This window comes from Dasypus novemcinctus, chromosome 22 (genome assembly GCF_030445035.2).
Source record: "Dasypus novemcinctus isolate mDasNov1 chromosome 22, mDasNov1.1.hap2, whole genome shotgun sequence".
Lineage (NCBI taxonomy): Eukaryota > Metazoa > Chordata > Mammalia > Cingulata > Dasypodidae > Dasypus > Dasypus novemcinctus.
Genome location: NC_080694.1, coordinates 45,659,092 through 45,681,796, shown reverse-complemented (window position 1 = coordinate 45,681,796; position 22,705 = coordinate 45,659,092). Strand labels below are relative to the sequence as shown.

At 44.8% G+C, this 22,705-nt stretch overlaps 1 protein-coding gene across 1 annotated transcript in view; it reads right to left on the bottom strand.

Annotated features, from left to right (window-relative positions):
• The window catches only part of PHACTR1 (phosphatase and actin regulator 1), a 604,691-nt gene that overhangs the window by 69,784 nt on the left and 512,202 nt on the right, over positions 1-22,705 (bottom strand). Inside the window, 2 exon segments of the mRNA XM_058285234.1 lie at positions 13,366-13,598; positions 13,600-13,688. Coding sequence (XP_058141217.1) covers positions 13,366-13,598; positions 13,600-13,688 — 322 coding nt within the window.

Below are 22,705 nucleotides of genomic sequence, written 5' to 3'. Positions count from 1 at the left end.
GACTGTAGACACGAGTGAATGTCCCAGGTCACGCCTGGCTGGGTGGGCAGTGCCAGGAGCTCAGGATGTGGAGTGAGGAGACCCATGTTTTGGGTCGCAGAATGGACAATCATTAATTGTGCATCTTGGTCTTCAGTTCCTCATCAGTTAAATGGAGAAACTGACTTGCCCACCTCCCGGGGGCTGCAAGATCAGAGGGCAATGCTGGCACATTGTGTCAACTTCGATGCTAGTTGTTGCTGTTTTAGCTAGTGGAGCATTTAAATGCCTGCCATTTACCATCACCAGCCTTTATGAATATTATCCAGTAATTTATCGAACCCTCTCTTTAGCATTTATATATTTGATCAAAGAAGATCAAAGAATAAGTACTTAAGTACTGGGAAAGGGCAGGGTTTCTCCTGAAGTACATATCAGAATTTGATATCTTCTCTTTTGAAAATATACTTCCTTTGTTCCCTTAAGAATTCACAAGGGTCCATTTGGTTGGGTAGAGTCTCATTCTTGCTTTCCTCTAACCAATCAGTTTGCTCCCCAACTTTGTAGGGGAGGATATGTCTTACTAACAATGACATTACCTTGCCCTGAAAACTCATCACACCCCTTGTAACGCAGCAATAACTGAACAACAGTGTCTACATGCAACCATTTCATGCTGTCTTGGTTTGCCTGAGCTGCTATCACAAATACCACTAGCAGGTTTTGGCATGAACAACAGGAATTTTCCAGCTCATGGCTTGAAGGCTGGAAGGAGACCCAAATCAAGGCTTAGGGAGGAGATGCCTTCTCCCCCAGAACTGGAATTCTGGTGGTGGCCTGACAGCAAGCCTTGAGATCCTTGGCTTTCCTATCACATGGCAATGTCTCTCCTTTCTCTTCTGGGTTCCCGCTGACTTCCTGCTTCTCTTTATCAGGTCTCCAGTAACACGGATTTTAAGAGGCACCCTCCTTCAGTTGGGCCACACCTTAACTAAAACTAACACGTACCCCAGGAAAAACTTACTCTTACCCTTAATCCGCATTCCTGTGGATGGGAACCCATTATAATTAGGATCTCTTGAAGATAACGTAATCTACCACAAAGATCATGACCCTATCTTTTTTTTCTTTTAAAGCTTTATTTATTTCTCTTCCCCATCCCCCTGTTGTCTGCTCTCTGTGTCCATTCGCTGTGTGTTCTTCTGGGTCTGCTTGTATTCTCATTAGGTGGCTCTGGGAACCGATCCTGGGACCTTCCAGAGTGGGAGAGAAGTGATCATTCTCTTGCGCTACTACAGTTCCCTGTTCTGCTATGCCTTCGATTGCCTCTCCTCTATGTCTCGTTGAGTCATCTTGTTGAGCCAGCTCTCTGCGCAGGCCAGCACTCCTGCATGGAGTGGCATTCCTGTGTAGGGCAGCACTCCCACATGGGGCAGCACTCCACCTGGGCCAGCTCGGTGCGTGGGCCAGCTTGCCTTCACCAGGAGGCCCTGGGCATTGAAACCTGGACCTCCTATATGGTAAATGGGAGCCCAACTGCTTGAGCCACATCTGTTTCCATAACTATGTATCTTTAAATCAGAGACCTGACCTAAAGTAGGGGGCTGATAACTCTGCCCTCAAAGAAGTAGGGACACAATTAGCACAATATTCATTAAATATATGCCCCAGAGACTTAACTCTTCAGTCTGTTCATATGCCAGTTGAGCCCTGAATCTCAGCAGAGTTGCAGCCAATAACTACTCTCCAGTTCATTGGATTCACACAGGACAATCAACAAAATGATGATGTTGGACAATGCCCATCCCCCAAAACAGAGAGTATCTACAACTGCAAGCAAGACAGTTCCATCCATCTGCCTCATGGGATCTAAGCCCCTCTCAATCAGATGCAGAGGGGGCATCCCCATCCAAAATCCTCAAGCTTGAAGAATGAACAAGCACAAGGGGGGAATGCAATTATGGACCAAAGCAGACTTATTATTAATCTAATAATGGAAGAATTTACAACACTGATATAAAGGCAGTGGTCTCCAAAGGTTCTGAGGGGAGGAAGAGGGAAGAACAGGTGCAACATGGGGCATTTTGGGGACACTGAAATTGTTCTGCCTGACATTGCAATGATGGACACAGGCCATTACACACTTTGTCAAAACCTATAAAATTGTGTGGTGCCAAGTGTAAACCATAATGTAAACCACAGACCATAGTTAGTAGCAGTGCTTCAATATTTCTTCATCAATTATAACAAATGTACCACCCTAATGAATGAGGGGCAATGTGAGAGGGGGAGAGGGTGGGGTATATGGAAATCCCTTATCGTGTTGACGTAACTTTTCTGTAATCTAAAACTCCTTTAAAAATGAAGTTAAAAAAAAAGAGAGAACATACAGCTCTCATCAGTCTAAAATGCTTCAATACTTGCAAAGCACAGTTGTCTCCTTCGGTTCTGCACAGACACTCTGACCCTGAAACACACCCAAGCACCAGCAGAGCTCATTTGTCAAGTGAGCAAAGTCTGGTGTAAGCTGCAGGTGGCAAAGCGTTTCCCCCCAGATTCCCTATTGTATGCCTTGTGCCTTAATATGTAATGCTTTAAATGGCTGCTTTGGTTTGTGTCTGTGCATTCAGGCTTTGGGCATGGCTTAATTTCCTGTCATTAGAAAGAATAAAAAATTTCTGATAAAGAGAGGAAAACAAGAGGTAGGGACAAATATCAACCCAGAATTGCACGAGATTTTGAAAGGATGTTCTTCTATGTAAGAAAGGGACTCTTTCCTGGAAGCATATTTCTTTTCAGGAGGTTTGCCATTTGCTGTACTTTGACCCAAACACTGAACTTCTTCAACTAACGCTCAACCAACGCCACTTTGCAAGCAAATAGCACTTAGGAATTTGGAGGTTCATTCATGGTACGGTACCAGTCCATCTTATCATCACAGAACACTCTGATTCGCAGGTGAAAGCATGATTAGCATAAATCAACACAGTACTTAGGAACAAAAATAGAACCGTTAGACGGTTAGAGCTAAAAGAGACCTTGGGAATCATCTAGTTCCAGACCAATAATTATTCTTTAGAACTTCCAGTGACTCTTGAGGTAACATGAAGAAAAATAATTAGTGATGTGTATTTATACTAGGATTATAAATTGTATTGTGTTCTTAAAAGGTCTAAAATAATCACGGGATAATAGAATTACAGAGGTTGAAGGGATATTGGGATTATCTATTTTAGTTTCTTTTGTTTAATTTAGGAATTATTCAAAGTCCTTGACTGGTAGTAACTGAGTTCCTAACAAATATATAAATACAAAAATAGGGACATCATAAGCGAACAGTAATAAACTATATATCTAAATTTATCAGTGTTATTATTTTGAGGGAAAGAATGCAAGTGTTTTGTTACTGTGTGCCTACTGAAACAATTGGCATGCAGTGCTCAATAGGTGTTGCTAAGTTGAATCGGGAATGTGCTGGAAGCCTTCTTGGGTCTGGCTGACCACTGCTAGTCTGGATTATCTGCATTAACACCGACAGAGTTAACATTCCAGAGGGGATTCCTAAAACTATATCAAAAAATGTTCATATTAAAGTTGACAACCCACTTCAGCATATCTAAACACAGAGTTAGAATGGACAGGTCTCAATTTATAATTTTTGAAAAATAAGAAGCCCATTCACACATTCAGAGATAGCATGTAATTTTCATCTGCTGAGAATGTTCTCTTATCCCCTTTTTCCCTCTTCAGCCGTTATTGCTATCTTTCAGATTTCAGTTTAACTGCAGCTCTCCAGAGAAGGCCACGCTGAGTCCCACAGAGCAGTTGAGTCCCTGTTGCAGGGTTTTCCACCACCCTGCGCCCCTCACTGGTATTTACCTGCACAGTTTGTGCTCCCCAGTAGACTCGAAGCTCTGAGGGCAACAGTGCTCTGTGTTCTGCTCACTTTTCTGTTTTCTTTTTAATGATTTATTTTTTATTTATTTCTCCCCCCCCACCCCAGTTGTCTGCTCTCTGTGTCCATTTTTCGTGTGTTCTTCTGTGACTACTTCTATCCTTATCAGCGGCACCGGGAATCTGTGTCTCTTTTTGTTGTGTCAGCTCTCCATGTGTGTGGCACCATTCCTGGGCAGACTGCACTTTCTTTCACGCTGGGTGGCTCTCCTTATGGGGTGCACTCCTTGTGCATGGGGCTCCCCTACGCGGGGGACACCCCTGTGTGGCAGGGCACTCCTTGCGCGCATCAGCACTGCGCATGGGCCAGCTCCACACGGGTCAAGGAGGCCTGGGGTTTGAACCATGGACCTCCCATGTGGTAGGCGGACGCCCTATCCATTGGGCCAAGTCTGCTTCCCATTGCTCGCTTTTCTATCGCCAGTGCTAACCAAGCAGAGTCTGGACCAGCACAGGTTCTCAGTGAAGAACTGATTTTCCTGTTGCTAAGCAAATACAAACAAGTACCATTGTTTCTCTTTGTAGAACCTATTTTCACTCAAGGTTTCCAAGTCATTATCATCAGAAATTTTCCTGGCAAATATCAGAGCTTTCCTGATGTATCTGCTCAGGGATTCTGGAGTCTGAGAAGTTAGATGAACTGCGTTTATTAGACATCTACTTATTTGCCCACTTTCAATATACATATGTAGTAAATTTATCCCAGCAGAGCAAAATGTATGGTACTTCAATTTTCCTAAACCAAAACCCCAGTATGTGGAAGTAAAACATTGTTAAAAATATCAATTGGTTGTTGATATGCATGAATAATTGGAATGAAAACTCTAACATTTTGTAGTTTCAGTTCAAACCCAGAGACTTCGATTATTATTTACATGTGGACCTACGCACCTAGTCTGCTATCTAATACATTCTTTCCTCTAATCTGCCTAGAACATCACCTCATTCTCCTTCTTCCTTTTTACCTGGCTATTTATCTTTCAGGTCTCAGTGTAAAATTCTCAAAGTTGAACTTTCAATTTTAGTCTGAGGATACTGCAGACAGCTGGGCAATCAAATACAAATCTCTGAACCTCAACCATTGCTGGAGCAGCTATTTAAGATTATTTTCCCCAATTTTTATCATATATGGTGGACATGCACCACGAGAATTAAATGGGACAATGGATAATGTTTGTAACCAGGATTATAGTACCTTGAGCTCTAGTTTGATACTACTAAATGCAACCAGCAAAGACCTAGGTTCAACTTCACTGGAGAAACTTTTTACCTGGCTCCTGATATCTACAAAAACCAACCAAACAAATAAACAAACAAACAAAAAACAATTAAACAAAACAATGCAACACCAGTGTGATGGTTAGGCTATTGTGTCAACTCAGCCAGGTAATTGTGCCCAGTTGTTTGGCCAAGCAAGCACTGGGCTAACTGTAATACAGGGGCATTTATGGACTTTAGTCACCATTGACTTTACTGCAGTGGTGAATCATAGAGAGCTGGTTATAGTTACATCAGTCAGGGAGACTGTCATCAGCAATGACTGACACTTAACCCAATCAGTTAAATGCCTTAAAAGAGGAAGTGATTCCAGCATTGAGTGAGAATTTCCCAGCTCGTCTTTGGACAGCCATCATCTCCCAGAACTCATCAAGAACCTTCACTGGACTTTCATCGCAGCCCCTGGTTGCAGCCTGCCTGCGGAACCTGGACTTGTGCATCCCCATGGCTGCGTGAGAGACTCTTACAGAATCACATACTATTGACAGATATCTCTTGTTGATTCTGTTTCTCTAGAGAACCCTGACTAATACAGCTGGCATAATTAGACAGTGGAATTAGGACTGTAACCCAGCTGAAGTCTATTTCTATAATTAGCTGAGTGAATAACAAAACATGAACTATAATCATTGATTAAGATATCCTTCTATTCCAAATATCAGAATAACTTCTTATGAAACTCACTCAATAAATATTTATCCAGTACTTTCTGAGTGACAGATTGGTGGTGGAGCATGGAGACAAGGATGGTTCCTGCTCACATTTATAAGAGAATAGAGAAACAAACAACACAATGCAAGGTACGTTGCCAGGGGTATGTGCAGATCAGAGGTGGGCCAGAAGGTGGGGCAGGACTCAGGGTATGGTAATCGGAGGGTTCAGAAGGATTCAGAGGACATGGTGTTTAATAAAGTCTTGAAGAGTAAATAACACTTTTCTTTGTGAAAGAGGATAGGGTAGGTGGTAGAGATGAAAAGGCAGGAGAGCATGTTCCAGATGGAGCCAAGAGTTTAAAATTTTAGGGTAATAAAAAATGAATATAAAAGGTTAAAATCCTGTTCTGCTGTGGTGGGTGGACTTGTGTACCCCAGACTGGATATGTTCTTGGTGCTGGTGGGTGTGGCCCTGGGGTAAATAAGATCTCTTCCAGATGGTGCTTCTGTTATGGTGTGGCCCTAACTGAATCAAGGTGGGCTTTAATCCAGATGACTGGAGTCCTTTAAAGACTTTTTTATTTTTCTCCCTGCCCCCTTGTTGTTTGCATTTGCTGTTTATGTTTCTTGTCCACTCATCTTTTTAGGAGGCACCAGGAACCGTACCCGGGACCTCCGATGTGGAAGGGAGGCGCCTAATCGCTTGAGCCACCTCTGCTCCCTGCTTTGTTGTGTCTCCCATTATGTCTCTTGCTGTGTCTTGTTGTGTCAGGTCGCCGCACCTGCCCATCATGTCAGCTCGCTGTTTCGCTTGTCTTCTTTAGGAAGCACCAGGAACTGAACTGGGACCTTCTGTGTGATATGTAGGAGTTCAATTCCTTGAGGCACATCCACTTCCCACTGGAGTCCTTTAGAGGCAGAGTGCAAGTCAGAGAGAGAAACCAGGAGAAGCGACCATGTACACTGCCATGTGACAGAAAAGCCAAAGACCAGGGCTCCCTTGCGGCCAGCCCCAGAATGCCACAGCCTTCTCGGGGAAAGCATCACCTTGCTGATATCTTGTCTTTGGACTCTTCCTAGCCTCAGATCCGTGAGCCAGTAAATTCCCATTGGTGATGCTAACCCACTGTATGGTATTTGTTTTAACAGCTGGGAAACTAAAACATCTCCCCATCACCAACACCAGTTAATAAAGAGCATATGTCTTGGGAGAACTCAAAACTCAACTGCGAAAGAGAAAATTGGAAACAACCTAAATATCTAACAATAGCGAGAAGATGAATAATTAAATTAATACCATAAGGAGTGACTAGGAACTCTGTGCTTTTATTCATTCTTCAAATATTTATTGAATGCCCAAGGAACCTAAAAACCAGGCCCTTCTTAGTGAACAAATACTTGTCACCACTGTAAACTCTATGTTCTCTTGGCGGGGAAGAGCAATAAACAAAATGCAAGGCAAATGATGCAGAATGCTGAAAGGTGAAAATGCTACAAGAAGAATAAGGGGGGCATGGAAAGTGAGTGTAGCTCAGTGGTTGAGTGCCTTCAGCTCAGTGTTTGAGCACCAGTAGGTCCCGGGTTCAATCCTCCCCGGTACCTCCTAAAAAAAAAAAAAGAATGAAGGGGGCTTGAGGCCGTGTTGGGAAGAGGGCTGCATGGTAAATAGGGAGGTCCGGTAAGTGTCACTGAGTAGGTGACATCTGAGCAGGGACCTGAGGGAGGAAAGCGAGGTAGCTTTGAGGACACTTTAGGGAAGAGCAGTCTAGAAAGAGGGACCAGCCAGTGCCAAGGAATGTCTCCAGCACCTCCAAAGAACGGGGAGCATGGCGAGAAGGCCGTTGTGGCTGGAGAGGATGGGCAGGGTGGAGAGGAGCGGATGAAGTGGGTGAGGTCACAGGGGCTGGCCGTGCCAGGGACTCTGCCCTCAGCGAGCTGGAAGCTGCTGGAGCACTTTGGGCACAGGTGCATCGCGGTCTCCTTTCCTTGGACACTTTCTCTTCGCTGTGTTGAGGAGAGACCAAAAGGGGGCAAGAGAGGAAGCTGGGTGCCAGCTTGGAGGCCACTGGAGCAAATCCCATGAGACAGTGGAGAGTCCCACGAGGGCGGAGGCAGGCGAGAAGGGGCAGATTCTAGATGATTTTGAATACAGACCTGGTGAGATCTGCTGACAGATCAGACGTGACACATGAGAGAAAGAAGAGTGTCAAGGATGACTCCAAGGTTTCTGGTGAGACCAACTGGAAGTGGCTCAACTGCAGTTACCTTTAATTGAGCAGGGAAAGACTTCTTGAAAGTTCATTACCTTAACAATCTTCCTAAAGCTCCTTTGGGGTCAATGAAGGAATATTTCCCATCTTCATTTTACTAACAGAGAACTGAAAATGAATGAGGATTTGAAAGAAAGTGGCAGATTGGGATTTTTTTTTTTTTTTTTTTTAAGGTACCGGGCCCGGGGATTGAACCTGGTATGCAGGAGGCTGGCACGCAACCACTGAGCCATATCGGTGACCCTGAGATGGCTCTCTTGTCTGTATGCTCGTTTTTTCCCTGCATGTTCTCTGCTTGTTGTTTGTTTGTTTTCTTTAGGAGGTACTGGCAACTGAACCCAGGACCTCCCATGTGGGAGGTGGGTGCACAACTGCTTGAGCCACATCCACTCCTGGCAGATTAGGATTTTAAGTCTGAATTGAATTGATGGCAACAAGATCACAGAGCTTACTGCAGATATTAAAAAAAAATTTAGTTGCACATTATTTGTAAGTATAAAGCATCACCTTCAAAAAAAGATATGAAACTCCAGTGGAGAGGAAAACAAATGAAGATAATCTAATTTGAGGACACAGAAAACAAAAAAACCAAAAAAATAATCTTCAACATGATTGAGTCATACCTATTTGCACTATGCTTTTCAGGGATGCTGAAGACAAATTTTGGGTGTCATATCATTTTTTTAAAGGAGGTACTAGGGATTGAACCCAGGACCTTGGATTAAGCACCTGCTTACATGGGAAGCAGGTGCTCAATGACTTGAGCTACAGCTGCTCCCCAGGTGCCATATCATTTTACTTAATTTCAGCTACCATTTTATTGAGCACTTGCTATGTGCTATGCAATAAACGGACTCCTTTTTTTTTGGATTGATTAAATCATTTGTTCCTCCCAAATGACCCTATTTGGTATTGTTATTAATCCTATTTTACAGATGAGGTGTCAAAGGCAAAAAGAGATTAAGCACTATACTTAACAAGTGGCAGCTCTGAGATTCAAACCTGGCAGATTCTGGAAAACCTGCACTGGGTCATGATGCTGAGGCCACCTCCAGCTTTGCTTCGCTTTGGACTTTGGATAAATATGAGCTCTTTAAGATTGCTTCATCTGGTCCCTGCTTCCCTCTGCAGCCCTCCCCCAAACTGGGTGAGTCGATGCTGTGAGGGAAGGCACATCATTTTCTAGGGCCATCGTGGAGAGTTTGGTCCTGGTGATGAGCGAGTACGTCTTCATACAATCAGAATGATGCTGAGTGCTCTTGAGAAATACGAACGAGCGCAGGGGGCTAGAAACCATCTCTTTTAGGAAATGGATAAATGAACTTGGGACTGTTAGCCTGAACGAGAAAAGCCCTTAGAGAAAGGAAATGGGTAAGTTATCTCTGAAATTTTGATAGCTTTTTTGATGGCTTATCCTTATAGGAAATAAGGATAGGTAAGATCAGCGGAAATGTTACAACGGGTGAAACATTTAGCTTAATATCAGGAGGAACTTGGCAACAAGCTTCACCACCATGGAAAGGCCACCTTGGAATCTAGTGAGGCTCCCACTCCAGCAGAGGCTTGAGGACAGATTGTCAGGAACGTGGCAGCAGGTGGGCCTGGGGTGCCTTGATGGGTCTCCAAGGTCCCTTTCCTTCACACGATGGCTATTTATTCAACGTTACGGTCCAAAGTCAGGTGCAATGCTCTTCAATTCCTCACTCGGTTTTCACATTACCTATAACGTTTTCATCAGGATCTGACACAGGACCTGGGCTCAGGCTCTACAAGCCACGTTCCCTGAGGTCTCAGAGGGCAGGGATGGGCCAAACAGCGGGTAGCCCCAAGGCTCTTGGGAGGCAGAACGTCCACGTGTTGGATAATGCTTCTTCCTTCTTGGGATGTTTTGGGGGTCATTGGAAATTGCTGGGAGAAATAATACTTTCTCTCTGGAAGAAACTTAGAGCAAGAATGAAAAAACGTTGACAGGCAACGGGGAGAATTTTTTCAGAAAGGAACAAGAAGGGCATCCCCTGGTACTTTCCTCACGAAGCTGCAAAGTGGCCTGGGACTTTGTCCTTCTCTCTCATTTTCCCAGGTGTCCTAGGTGATGATGGGGATGCAGAGAAAAATCTCTCTGACCTTTATTTGTTTGGGAAGGAGGCCTTTTTTTTTTGGCTCTGGGGTGGAAGAGATATCTTGTCAGAGTGACGCACGCGGTGCTTCTCTGCCTCCTGGGTGGCCTATCGGGGCAGCGCTTCGCCTTGGCCTGGGGGTGTGGGGGCAGTGAGCACCTGGGGGGCACCACGCATGGAGCCCGCCTTTGCCCAGCTGTGAAGACCGCACCCCCTAATGTCCTCTCCCCCAGGAATGTTCTGACTCATTTCAATCAAGAACCTGACTCTCCTCCAAGAGAGCACCCCATCGTTCGCACAAACTCCGCTGAAGTGTCCTACAAGGACACGCAGACATGACCGAACTGAGAAACATGATATAGTTTGTTGGTCAGTACTTCCAGCTGAAACTTTAAAACTTGCCTGTTTTAAGTGGAAACCCGACTAGCAGGTTGTCATGAGTCTCTTTTTCAGATGATTAAGGCTTCTGAGACATGCGCAAATTTACTGGGTGCACCGTGGATGAGGAGGTATGAAATGGTGTTGACTCTAGTTTTCTGTAGGAAAGAAGCTGTGCTCTAGGACAAAGAGTTGTGGGGAGACCCAGGCTTGAAGGGGACGGCACCTCCACTTACTACCTAGGGCAGTGGTTTCCAGAATGTTTATGGTGAAGGAACAGGATGAATGAATGAATGAAGAAATCAATGAATGAACTTAGTTTATTTTCCAATCCATCACAAACTGATGCTTTTGCAAAACATAATATCTTTAAAAGGACATCCAAAAAAAAGAAACTTTTTATTTACTAGATTCAGTAGAACATAAAATGATTCTGTCAAACTGCTAGAAGAGTTTCTAAAAGCTTGCTTTCAAACCTCTGTACCTATGGGTAAAGAGCAGTTTGTGGCCCACACTTATTAACTGTCCTTGGTTTCTCCCATTTATTCAGTTTCCCTAGATGGCATGAGGATTAAATATACATATACTTAAAATATTTAAATATATATAAAAAGGTATGTAATAGACTAAAGGGGTCTTTCAAATTTTAAATTATTACTGTTCTAGCTAATAATATAGTAGTTTAAAATGACGGTAAGTGGCCAATATAATTTTTTTTTTTAGGATGTACCGGGCATTGAACCCGGGACCTTGTACATGGGAAGCAGGCGCTCAACCACTGAACTACATCTGCTCCCCAATGAGAGTTGGTTTTCTCGTTTGTTTGTTAGTTTTGTTTTTAGGAGGTACTGGGGATCAAACCTGGTACCTTGTACTTGGGAAGCAGGTGCTCAATCATTTGAGCAACATCCGTTCCCAGGCCAAAGCAATTTTGCTTTGGCTCTGGCAATGACAGTAGATGTTTGACATGGAATAATCAAGTGAGAATTCTTAGAGACCACCACTTCCCTTTAACTCACTCATTTCCCAAACCTAGAGTCCTGGGTTGAGAGACTGGAATGGAGAAATCAACTGAGAATCAAGAAATTACTATTACAAACTTCAGGCTGTGCCTCTTTTGCTTTTGGCTCTCTGCCTGAGAGATGTCAGTCTCCCCAGATGTCAATTTTCTCATCCAGGGGACCCAGTGAAGAGCAGTTACTACACCCAGAAAGGGATTTCGGCTCTCAGCTCAAAAGACTATTCATGCCAGACTGTAACACTTTACTCCTTTGTTATACCAGGGACTGGGCAAGCAACTTGGGTTGGAAACAGACTGGGCACCAGAGGGGGCATTTGAATATCGACCTTTCCTTCAAGAGAAGGATCAGAACCAGCACGAGTGCTCTCCGTGGGTGGTGGGGCATCAGGGCTGCTGCTCTAGGCCTGCCGGGGGCCACCTTTGCAGGTCTCCCACAGTGCCATTGGCAACAGATTCTGTACCAGTTGTTGCTAAAATATTAGACTCACAGACATACAGTCAGATGATACTACTCTGCGTCCTCCACCAAAGTCTGGTCCTGCCAGCTGTCAGCTTTTGTTTTCCATTTACTTCCTCTTTTCTAATATATCATGAAAATATACCCCAAATTAAAACTTAAACAGTACAGAAAGGTAAGAAATATAAAAATAAAAGCATTTTCTCCCTGTCTTCCTGTCCCTGGAGAACCACTACTGCTGATTAGGTGTACATCCTTCCGAAAAATGTGAATGCTTACAGGAGTAGAGTAGGTGCTAGTGTGTACATCTCTTTTTGATACATTTGATTGTTCTATAGTACAGCAGTTGGCAACACTATTATTTCTTAGGCTTTTTATTTTGAAATAATTTCAAATTATGGAACAGTGAAAATAATAATAATACACAAACCCATTCAGAGAACTCTAACCTCCCATCAAACCTAGAACCACCGATTTTAACATTTAGCCACATTTGATCTTTCTCCCTTCCCCATCCTCCTTCTCTCTTTTCACCCATCTACAATTCCATCTATATCATCCATCCATCCATCCATCCATCCATCCATCCATCCATCCATCCATCCATCTCAGTCCATCTTTCTATTATTTTCTAAATATTTGAGGGTAGGTTGTATACATCATGCTCCTTGAGCACAAAATATGCCCATGTATATTTCCTAAGAACAAGAATATCTACATACATAACCATCTTAAGTACAGTTATCAAGTTCCAGAACTTTAACAATGAAATAAAGCTTTCTTTCTATATTCCAATTTTTTCATTATGGCCCAGTAATGTCCTCTTGGGCCTTTTCTCTTCCACTATCAGATTCAGTTCAGGATCATGTCTTGCATTCCACTGACTCAATTGTTACTGTCTCTTTAGTTGCTCTCTCGTTTTCAGTCATGGAAACACAGCTACAGCATGAGCTCTCCTGCATCAACCCCTCCCAAGCACCACATTCGGGGGGATTCTCCGCCTTCACGGTGCTGCGGTGCCCTCACCAGAACGTTCTGTCACCCCAAGCAGAAACCCACACCCGTGATGTGCCAATGGCAACGCAGCTTTTTCCCTTCCGTGCTCTCCTCGACCTTCGTGTCCCTGTCTGATTTCACTCTTACACTTTGTACTTCCAGAGGGGATGGGCCCTTTCCTGGTCTTCCCGGTCCTTGGGGTCCAGGTCCCCCAGCCTCCCCCCACCTCCACCGCACACTACCCCCCCGCCCCGCCCCTTACCTCTCCAGCCTCTGCATGGTCATGGCCAGCGTCTTGTTCAGCTCGTCGATCATCCTGCAGCTGGAGGGGTGCATGGGGAGGGAGCCGGTGGCGGAGGGCAGGTGCTGGCCGTGGCCGCCGTACTGCAGCTGGTGCTGGATCTGGGAGGGCAGGACGGTGTGGTGGTGCTGGCCCACGCCCTGCGGGCCCCCCTTCTGCGCGGCGTAGGAGGCCAGCGCCAGGTCGGGCCCCCCCCACGGGCATGCAGATCATGACTTTCTTTGGAGGTAGCGGAGGCGACAGTTTCACGGGCAGACAAGGCAATTTCATGGGGGCGCCAGGATCTGCGGCACAAGGAGGGTGAGACGCAGAGGTGAGCTTTGGGGGGGCTTCAGAGGGAACCGAGAAACCTATGAGGGCACGACCTTGAGTAAAACGCCTGGGGAGGGCTGCTCAGGAGACACCCCCTAGCTCTCCAAGGCACCCCCTAGCTCTCTTAGTTCCTGCTCCAAGTCAGCTGCCAGCTGTGAGGCCTGCGGGAACCACTGTCAGTCTGTCCCCATGCGGGGCAGATGGAGGCTCAAGGGCAGCACAGACTGGGGTGCACTGAGAAAGGGGGACTGCGCAGGGCTCTTCTGCTCCTGGAGACACATGAACCTGGACAGGGGACCTTGGCCTAGGGTGTGCCATGAGGTCCGTTTAGGACAAGTAGCCTTTCAGCTGACACCTTAAGGGGCCCTGGGTTCAAGTCCACTACCAGTGTGTCCCACGGCTGCCTGCACCCTCCTCTGCTGGTTAGGAAGGCCTGCTTTGGCCAGGATGGGTTGTAACGGGGAGGGGGGCATCTGCGTGCCTGCACAGGGCTGGAGAAGGCCTTGGGCGAAGCGCCGTGAGGGGCAAGGTGTCGACGTGGGGGGTGACTGGGTGCCCAGGGGCCTCGGGGAACCTGCACAGAACCAGCCCGGTGGCTCGATGCCAGCCTTGCTGGAGCTTCCCAGAGCAGCTCCCAACTCAGCTGAGCCCCCAGGGCGTCTCTGGGAGGCCCTGGCGTGCTCTGCTTGTCCCCCTCCTTCCTGGAGATCCCCCTGCTCTGGGGGAAGGGGATCTGCCTGGGAGAAGCCGGACCACTCAGGGCAGGGCGGAAGAGGAAGAGGGGGTGCCGGCGTGCCAGGCGGCACCGCTGGCCTCGACCTCTCTCTTCTCATTCATGGTCAGGACTTCAGCTTCTGTTCCTGCTCTCTTTCTGTCTTGAGTGTGGCCTTCCTCCACTTTAACTCCCACATGCCCGAAATGACACCCCTAGAGCACAAATCTGACCGTGGCACGCCCCAGTTGAAAACCCACCAGCGGCTCGGTGCCCGCAAGAGGACAGTGGACGTCCTGACACACGTTCGAGGCCTTCCGTGGTCTGCCTGCTACTTAGTCTGGGGTCCTGCCAGCCCCACCTCGCCCCTCAGCCTGCCCTGGCCCCCCAAATGGGAAGGGGCTCTCCCATGGGACCAGCAGAGCGTGGGCTCGTTGCTCAGCCGGTGCCCGCCCGAGTCCTGCCCGGTGGCCCGGGTCAGCCGCCCTCGCGGGCCCCAGCAGAGCGACGTTGGTCTCCTGTGGCCTCCCACCCTCTGCAGAAACCAGACGGTGCCCCCTCGTCCCCGCCGAGGCCAGGGCTGCCTGTCCCAGTGCCCCCCAGTGCCCGCTGCTACCTGGGCCTCTGCTACCCTCGGCTTGGAAGACTCTGTTTTTGTCTTCCTGGTCAATTCCTACTTGCCCTTCAAGATCCGGCCCGCAGACCAGCTCTCCTGAGAAACTGCCCTTGACCACAAAGTCACCCTTTCCACTCAGTGCCCACCGTGCCTGCCGGGGTGTGCCGAGGCGCCAGTGATGGTGACAACGAGCACTGACGAGGGGAACAATTACAACCGTCACTCACGCCACGCTCACTGCGGGCCAGCTCCTGTCCCATAGAGTAACCAACTGAGTCCTCACAACATGCCCGTGAGGTAGACGCTGCTACTGTGATGAAACTGAGACAGAAGACAAAGGACTGCACTTCCTGTTGACACAGTTCTCCTCTCTGGGGAACAGGGACCGGGTGGAGGGTGTCAACAGATCCCCTGCACCCTGTACAGGGGCGGCCAAGAGCGAGAGGCCCAAGCAGCCAGACCACGGCGACCCAGCTCTCCCGGCAGCGCACGCAGAGGGAGGACGGAGCAGGAAATGGACCACGACGTGAGGGTCGGGCAGCCGTGAGGGTGGGGGCGCTGGGCTGGGGACAGGCAGAAGGATGCGATCGTCCTGGGGTCTGGCGGAGTGGCTCCCTTCCAAGCAAGCACAAGCCGGGCCAGGCACGGGGCGAGCCTCCGGTGTGGAGCTGATTCCCAAGCGGCTGAGATGAGGAAGCTCAACACCTCGAGGGCTCCTGTTGCGGGGGCGTCAGCTCCCAAGGCTCCCGGGGGCTTGAGCGCAAACCCAGCAGGTGCAGCGTGTCGGCAGGCGTCAAGGGTGCTTGCTCCTGCATCTGGGGTTCCGGGTCCCTGTGCAAGGTAGGCAGGTGCTCATCCATCTGGCTGGCAGAGAGCACCAGGAGGACGAGGGGACTGCCCAGAGAGGGTGGTGATGGCAGTGGGCCTGCCCCTCGCGTTAAGTCCAGCTTCCTGCACACACCACCATGGGATGTCCTGTCAATACTCCTGTAGCGTGGGCAGCGTTGGAAATTCTTGAGGACCAGGCTGTTTCGGGATTTTGCAGGGTAGGAGGTGTCTGGACATCAATTTGGTGGGATGGTGACGGAGAAGATTCATGTAAAAGGTAGAATAGAGGCTCTCTTACACAGAGATAGGGGCTGCGCGCAGGACGCTCCACCCGGGGTGGGGGCAGGCAGCGGGGATTCCTGGAGGCTCTGCGGTGCTGGGGAATTCATAAGCCCTGAGCGGGCTATTCAGGGGATTGCAGGGGATTGGAAACTGATTTGGTGAGACAGAGACGGAGTTTTTGTGCGGCGTGGAATTTTGGATTTCTGACATGGAGATCAGCGCTTCCGGCCAGAGCCCCGCCCCCTAGGCCTGGCTGCTGATCTGCAGCGGTCCTTAAATCAGTTGCAATAAAGAGGCATTACCAGCAGGCTGTTTCGGGGGCTTGCAGGGAGGGGGGTGTCTGGAAGCCGATTAGGTGAAACAGAGACGGAGGAGTCTTTTGTGAGGCGTGGAATTTTGGATTTCTGACATGGAGATCAGTGCTTCCGGCTAGAGCCCCACCCCCTAGGGCTGGCTGCCCTTCTGCAGTGTCCTTAAATTGGTTGCAATATACAGTGCCCCCAGCAGGCTGTTTCGGGGGCTTGCAGGGCGGGAGGTGTCCTCAAGTCGAATTGGTGACACAGCGACAGAAGAGACTCTTGTGAGAGGGGGAATTCTGGGTTTCTGACACAGAGGTCAGAGTTTACGGATGTGACCGCCCCCCCATAGGTCTGGCACCCAGCTGCGGGGATCCCTGAAGGCTTTGTTGCACTGCGGTGCTCCCAGGCTCCCTGTTAACCGGATTTGAGGTTGCCAGGTCTGTGTTCCCTAAACCCTGGTGGCCCACACCCCAGACACTCACACCTCTTGAGTCTGCAATATCACAGACTTCCCATTCCTGAATCCACCACGCCCTGAGGTCCATCTGAGGTCCTTGATTGTCCTAGCCCTCAACGTTTGTGGGGTTTTTTTTTTTTTTTCTCTTTTTTTTTTGTCCTGGTTGCTAATATTGCATTATCTCCTAGTCTTTTCTCCCATTGTATCCCCCAAGGATTTTTTCATTTATTGAGGGGTTTTCTTTTCTTTCTCTTTCTTCTTTTCTTTTTCTTGTTTGTTTCCCTCCCTTTTCTTTGCCCACCCTCCCTTTTTTTTCCTCTTCTCTCTTTTTTTCTTTTCCCTCTTTTTCTTCTTATTTTATTTTATCTTAATTATACAATAGGTGCTGCAGGGAACACCTCACATTTGCTGGGTTTCCTCATTCTCCATTGCCTCGTTTCTGTGTGAATTGATTTTGGCCACCTACACTATCCCCTCTCCCCCACATCTTGATATCCTCCATCATCTACTGTCTCTCCTATATTCTACCTCCCTTTCTTTGGTGCCCAAATTGTCTAACTCTTAATTTCTAATACCTTTGTTTTGTTTTCTGTCTTTTATCCACTCTTGATACTATTATCTTTCTTTTCTCTTTCCCTCTCTCATGAAAACACTAGCTTTTTAATTCATACTATATTCCTCCAATATTCAGTCGACTACCTCATTATAGGTACTCTACTTACTGCTATAACTCTACACAACTTACATGAATCTAATACCCATCCTCCCAGATCTCATATTGTTGCTCTGTTAACATTTATTACCAATACTACTTTACACATTTTCCTTTTTTACACAATTGCCTTTCCCTGGTCCTAATATTTTCCTTCAAAGTGAACTCAGCCTGCAACAAGAAATTAGAATAAGAACAAAGTGACAAAGACAAGAGATAACACTTACACAAGAACAACAGCTAGTTAATCCCCAAGACTAGACAAAGAAGCTAAGGAACTGATTAAACCTGTCAAGATAAAATGATGACCAGACAGCAACAAAAAACTACAAACCAAACCAGTAATCAGGAAAACATGGCTGAATCCAATGAACAAACTAAAAACCAGGAAGGGGAGCAGAATTTCACACAAGAAATTAAAGATCTCAGAACATATATCAGAGAGAAACTTAATGAAGTAAAGGAAGAGTTTAACAATATGAAGAAAACACTTGGAGAGGAAATTGCAGACATACGCAAAAAGATAACAGATATGATGGGAATGAACACCACAGTTCAAGAAATCAAAAACACACTCGCAGCAAATAGCAGCAGATTAGAAGAGGCAGAGGAGAGAATTAGCGATGTGGAAGACAGTACATTGGTAATCAAACAGATAGTAGAATTGATTGATAAAAAGATAGAAAAAATCCAGCTAGGACTTAGGGACCTGAATGACAATGCAAAACGCACAAACATGTGTATTATAGGCATCCCAGAAGGAGAAGAGAAGGGAAAGGTGTAAGAAGGGGTGTTGCAGGAAATAATGGCTGAAAACTTCCCAAATCTACTGAGAGAGACAGATGTATATATCCAAGAAGCACAATGCACCCCAAACATCATAAACCCTAACAGACCCACCCCAAGACATATACTTCTCAAATTATCCAATGCTCAAGACAAAGAGAAAATTCTAAAAGCAGCAAGAGAAAAGAAAACCATCACATACAAGGGAGGCACCATAAGATTAAGTGCTGATTTCTCATCTGAAACCATGGAGGCAAGAAGGCAGTGGTATGATATAGTCAAGGTACTAAAAGAAAAAAATTTCCAACTAAGTATACTCTACCCAGCTAAACTAGCATTCAAAAATGATGGAGAGTTCAAAATATTCACAGATAAATGGAAATTGAAAGAGTATGCCAACAAGAAACCTCCCCTTCAAGAAATACTAAAGGGAGTTCTGCAGGAAGAAAGGAAAAAACAGGACAGGCAGAGTTGGAGGAGAGTGTAAGAGCAACAAAAAAGACAAAAAGAGAAGAAAAAAAAAACCAAAATATGACAAATACAAGTCCAATCAAAATATGGCTAACATAAATAATTCCTTGAAAGTAATAACACTGAATGTCAACGGATTAAACTCACCTATCAAAAGATTCAGACAAAATAGACTTTAAATGCGAAACAATTGTGAGAGACGAAGAAGGATACTACATATTAGTGAAAGGGACAATCTGTCAAGAAGAATAAACAATCATAAATATTTATGCTCCTAACAAGGGTGCCTCTAAATACGTGAGGCAAACGCTGGAAAAACTAAGTGAAAGAACAGATGCATCTACAATTATAGTGGGGGATTTAAATACACCACTATCAACTCTGGACAGAATATCTCAAAAGAGAATCACTAAAGAAACAAAATATTTGAACAGTATATTAGAGGAGCTGAATCTAATAGACATATACAGATCATTACACCCAAACACAGCAGGATATACATTTTTCTCAAGTGTGTATGGATCATTCTCCAAGACAGACCATATGCTAGGCCACTAAGAAAGGCTTAATGAATTCAGAAAGATGGAAATCATACAAAATAATATCTCTGACCACAGTGGAGTGAAGCTGGAAATCTGCAAGGGCCAGAGGCCCAGATTTCACACCAAGATATGGAAATTAAACAGCACACTCTTAGAAAAACAGTGGGTCAAAGAGGAACTCTCAAAAGAAATCAATAACTACTTTGAAACAAATGATAATGATAACACAACATACCAAAATTTATGGGATGCAGCAAAAGCAGTACTGAGAGGGAAATTTATAGCCATAAATTCATACATCAAAAATGAAGAAAGAGCAAAAATTGAAGAACTAACTGCACATTTGGAGGAATTAGTAAAAAAACAACAAAGTAATCCCACAGGAAGAAGAAAGAAAGAAATAAAGATAAGAGCAGAACTAAATGAAATAGAAAATAAGAAAGCATTTGAAAAGATAAACAAGACCAAGAGCTGGTTTTTTGAGAAGATCAATAAAATTGACAAACTCTTAGTGAGACTAACAAAGAAAAAAAGAGAGAAGATGCAAATACACAAAATAAGAAATGAGAAAGGAGATATCACCACTGACCCCACAGAAATAAAGACTATCATAAGAGCGTCCTGTGAAAACTATATTCCAACAAAAATGACAATTCAGAGGAAATGGACAAATTCCTAGAAACACATAAACAGCCTATATTGATGAAAGAAGAAATTGATGATCTCAACAAACCAATCACAAGTAAAGAGACAGAATCAGTCATTAAAAACCTCCCAACTAAGAAGAGCCCAGGGCCAGACGGCTTCACAGGTGAATTTTACAAAACATTCCGGAAAGAAGTAACACCAGTCCTGCTGAAACTCTTCCAAAAAATTGAAACAGAAGGAACACTGCCTAACTCATTCTATGATGCCAACATTACCCTAGTACCAAAGCCAAACAAAGACACCACAAGAAAGGAAAATTACAGACCAATTTCTCTAATGAACCTAGACGCAAAAATACTTAACAGAATACTTGCTAATCATATTCAACAACACATTAAATGAATTATACACCACGACCAAGCGGGATTCATTCCAGGTATGCAAGGATGGTTCAACATAAGAAAATCAATCAATGTAATAAACCATATAAACAGATTGAAGGAAAAAAATCACATGATTATATCTATAGATGCAGAAAAAGCATTTGAAAATATACAGCACACTTTCTTGATAAAAACACTCCAAAAGATCGGAATACAAGGAAATTTTTTGAACATGATAAAGAGTATATATGAAAAACCCACAGCTAACATCATTTACAATGGAGAAATCCTAAAATCCTTCCCTCTAAAGTCAGGAACAAGACAAGGATGCCCATTCTCTCCCCTTCTATTTAACATTGTCTTAGAAATACTTGCTTGAGCACTGAGGCAAGAACCAGATATAAAAGGCATTCAAATTGGAAAGGAAGAAGTCAAAATTTCATTATTTGCAGATGACATGATCCTATACATAGAAAACCCTGAGAGGTCTACAACAAAGCTTCTAGAACTCATAAATGAGTTTAGTAAAGTCACAGGTCATAAGATCAATGCACAAAAATCAGTAGCATTTCTGTACACCAGTAATGAGCAAGATCAGGAGGAAATCAAGAAACAAATACCATTTACAATAGTAAATAAAATAATCAAATATTTAGGAATAAATTTAACTAAAGATGTAAAAAACTTATACACCGAGAACTACACAAGACTGTTCAAGGAAATCAAAGAAGACCTAAATAAATGGAAGAATATTCCCTGTTCATGGATAGGAAGACTAAATATTATTAAGATGTCTATCCTACTAAAACTGATCTACACATTCAATGCAATCCCAATAAAAATCAACACAGCTTTCTTTAAGGAACTAGAAAACTAACTATGAAATTTATTTGGAAAGGAAAGAGACCCCGAATAGCCAAAGACATATTGAAAAAGAAAAATGAAATTGGAGGAATCACACTACCTGACTTCAAAACATACTACAAAGCTACAGTAGTGAAAACAGAATGGTATTGGCATAAGGAGAGACACACAGACCAATGGAATAGAATTGAAAGTTCTGATATAGAACCTCATATATATAGCCATATAATATTCGATAAAGCCACCAAACCCTCTCAACTGGGAGAGAATGGCCTATTCAAGAAATGGTGCCTGGAGAACTGGATAGCCATATGTAGAAGAATGAAAGAGGATTATCGTCTCACACCTTATACAAAGATCAACTCAAGATGGATCAAAGACCTAAATATAGGAGCCAAGACCATAAAGACCTTGGAAAGCAGTGTAGGGAAACATCTACAAGACCTTGTAATAGGAAATGGCTTCATGAACATCACACCAAAAGCACGAACAGCAAAAGAACAAATAGATAAATGGGACTTCCTCAAAATTAAAGCCTTCTGCATCTCAAAGGAGTTTGTCAAGAAAGTAAAAAGGGAGCCTACACAATGGGAGAAAATATTTGGCAACCATATATCTGATAAGAGACTTATAACTTGCATATATAAAGAACTCCTATATCTTGAAAATAAAAAGATAAACAACCCATTTAAAGAATGGGAAAAAGATTTAAACAGACACTTCTCCAAAGAAGAAATACAAATGGCTAAAAGCACATGAAAAAATGCTCCAAATCTTTAGCTATCAGGGAAATGCAAATCAAAACTACAATGAGATACCATCCTCCCATAAGATTGGCAGCTATGAAAAAAACAGAAGAATACAAATGCTGGAGAGGATGTGAAGAAATGGGAACACTCATCCACTGCTGGTGGGAATGCAGAAGGATCCAACCAGTCTGGAGGACAGTTTGGCGGTTTCTCAAAAAACTAACCATAGATTTGCCATATGACCCAGCAATTCCACTGCTGGGTATATACCCAGCAGAACTGAAAACAAGGACACAAACTGATATATGCACACCAATGTTCATAGCAGCATTGTTCACTATTGCCAAAAGTTGGCATCAACCCAAATGCCCATCAACAGATGAGTGGATCAATAAAATGTGGTATATACATACAATGGAATACTACTCGGCTTTAAGAACAAATATACTACAAACACACGTGATAACATGGATGAATCTTGAGAACCTTATGTTGAGTGAAGCAACCCAGGCATTGAAGGACAAATACTACATGACCTCAATGATATGAAATAAGCAAGCTGCCTCAGAGAGCTAGAGACTGGAAGATAGGCTTACAGGAAATTGGGGGGTAGAGGAAGGATGTAAGCTGACATCTACAT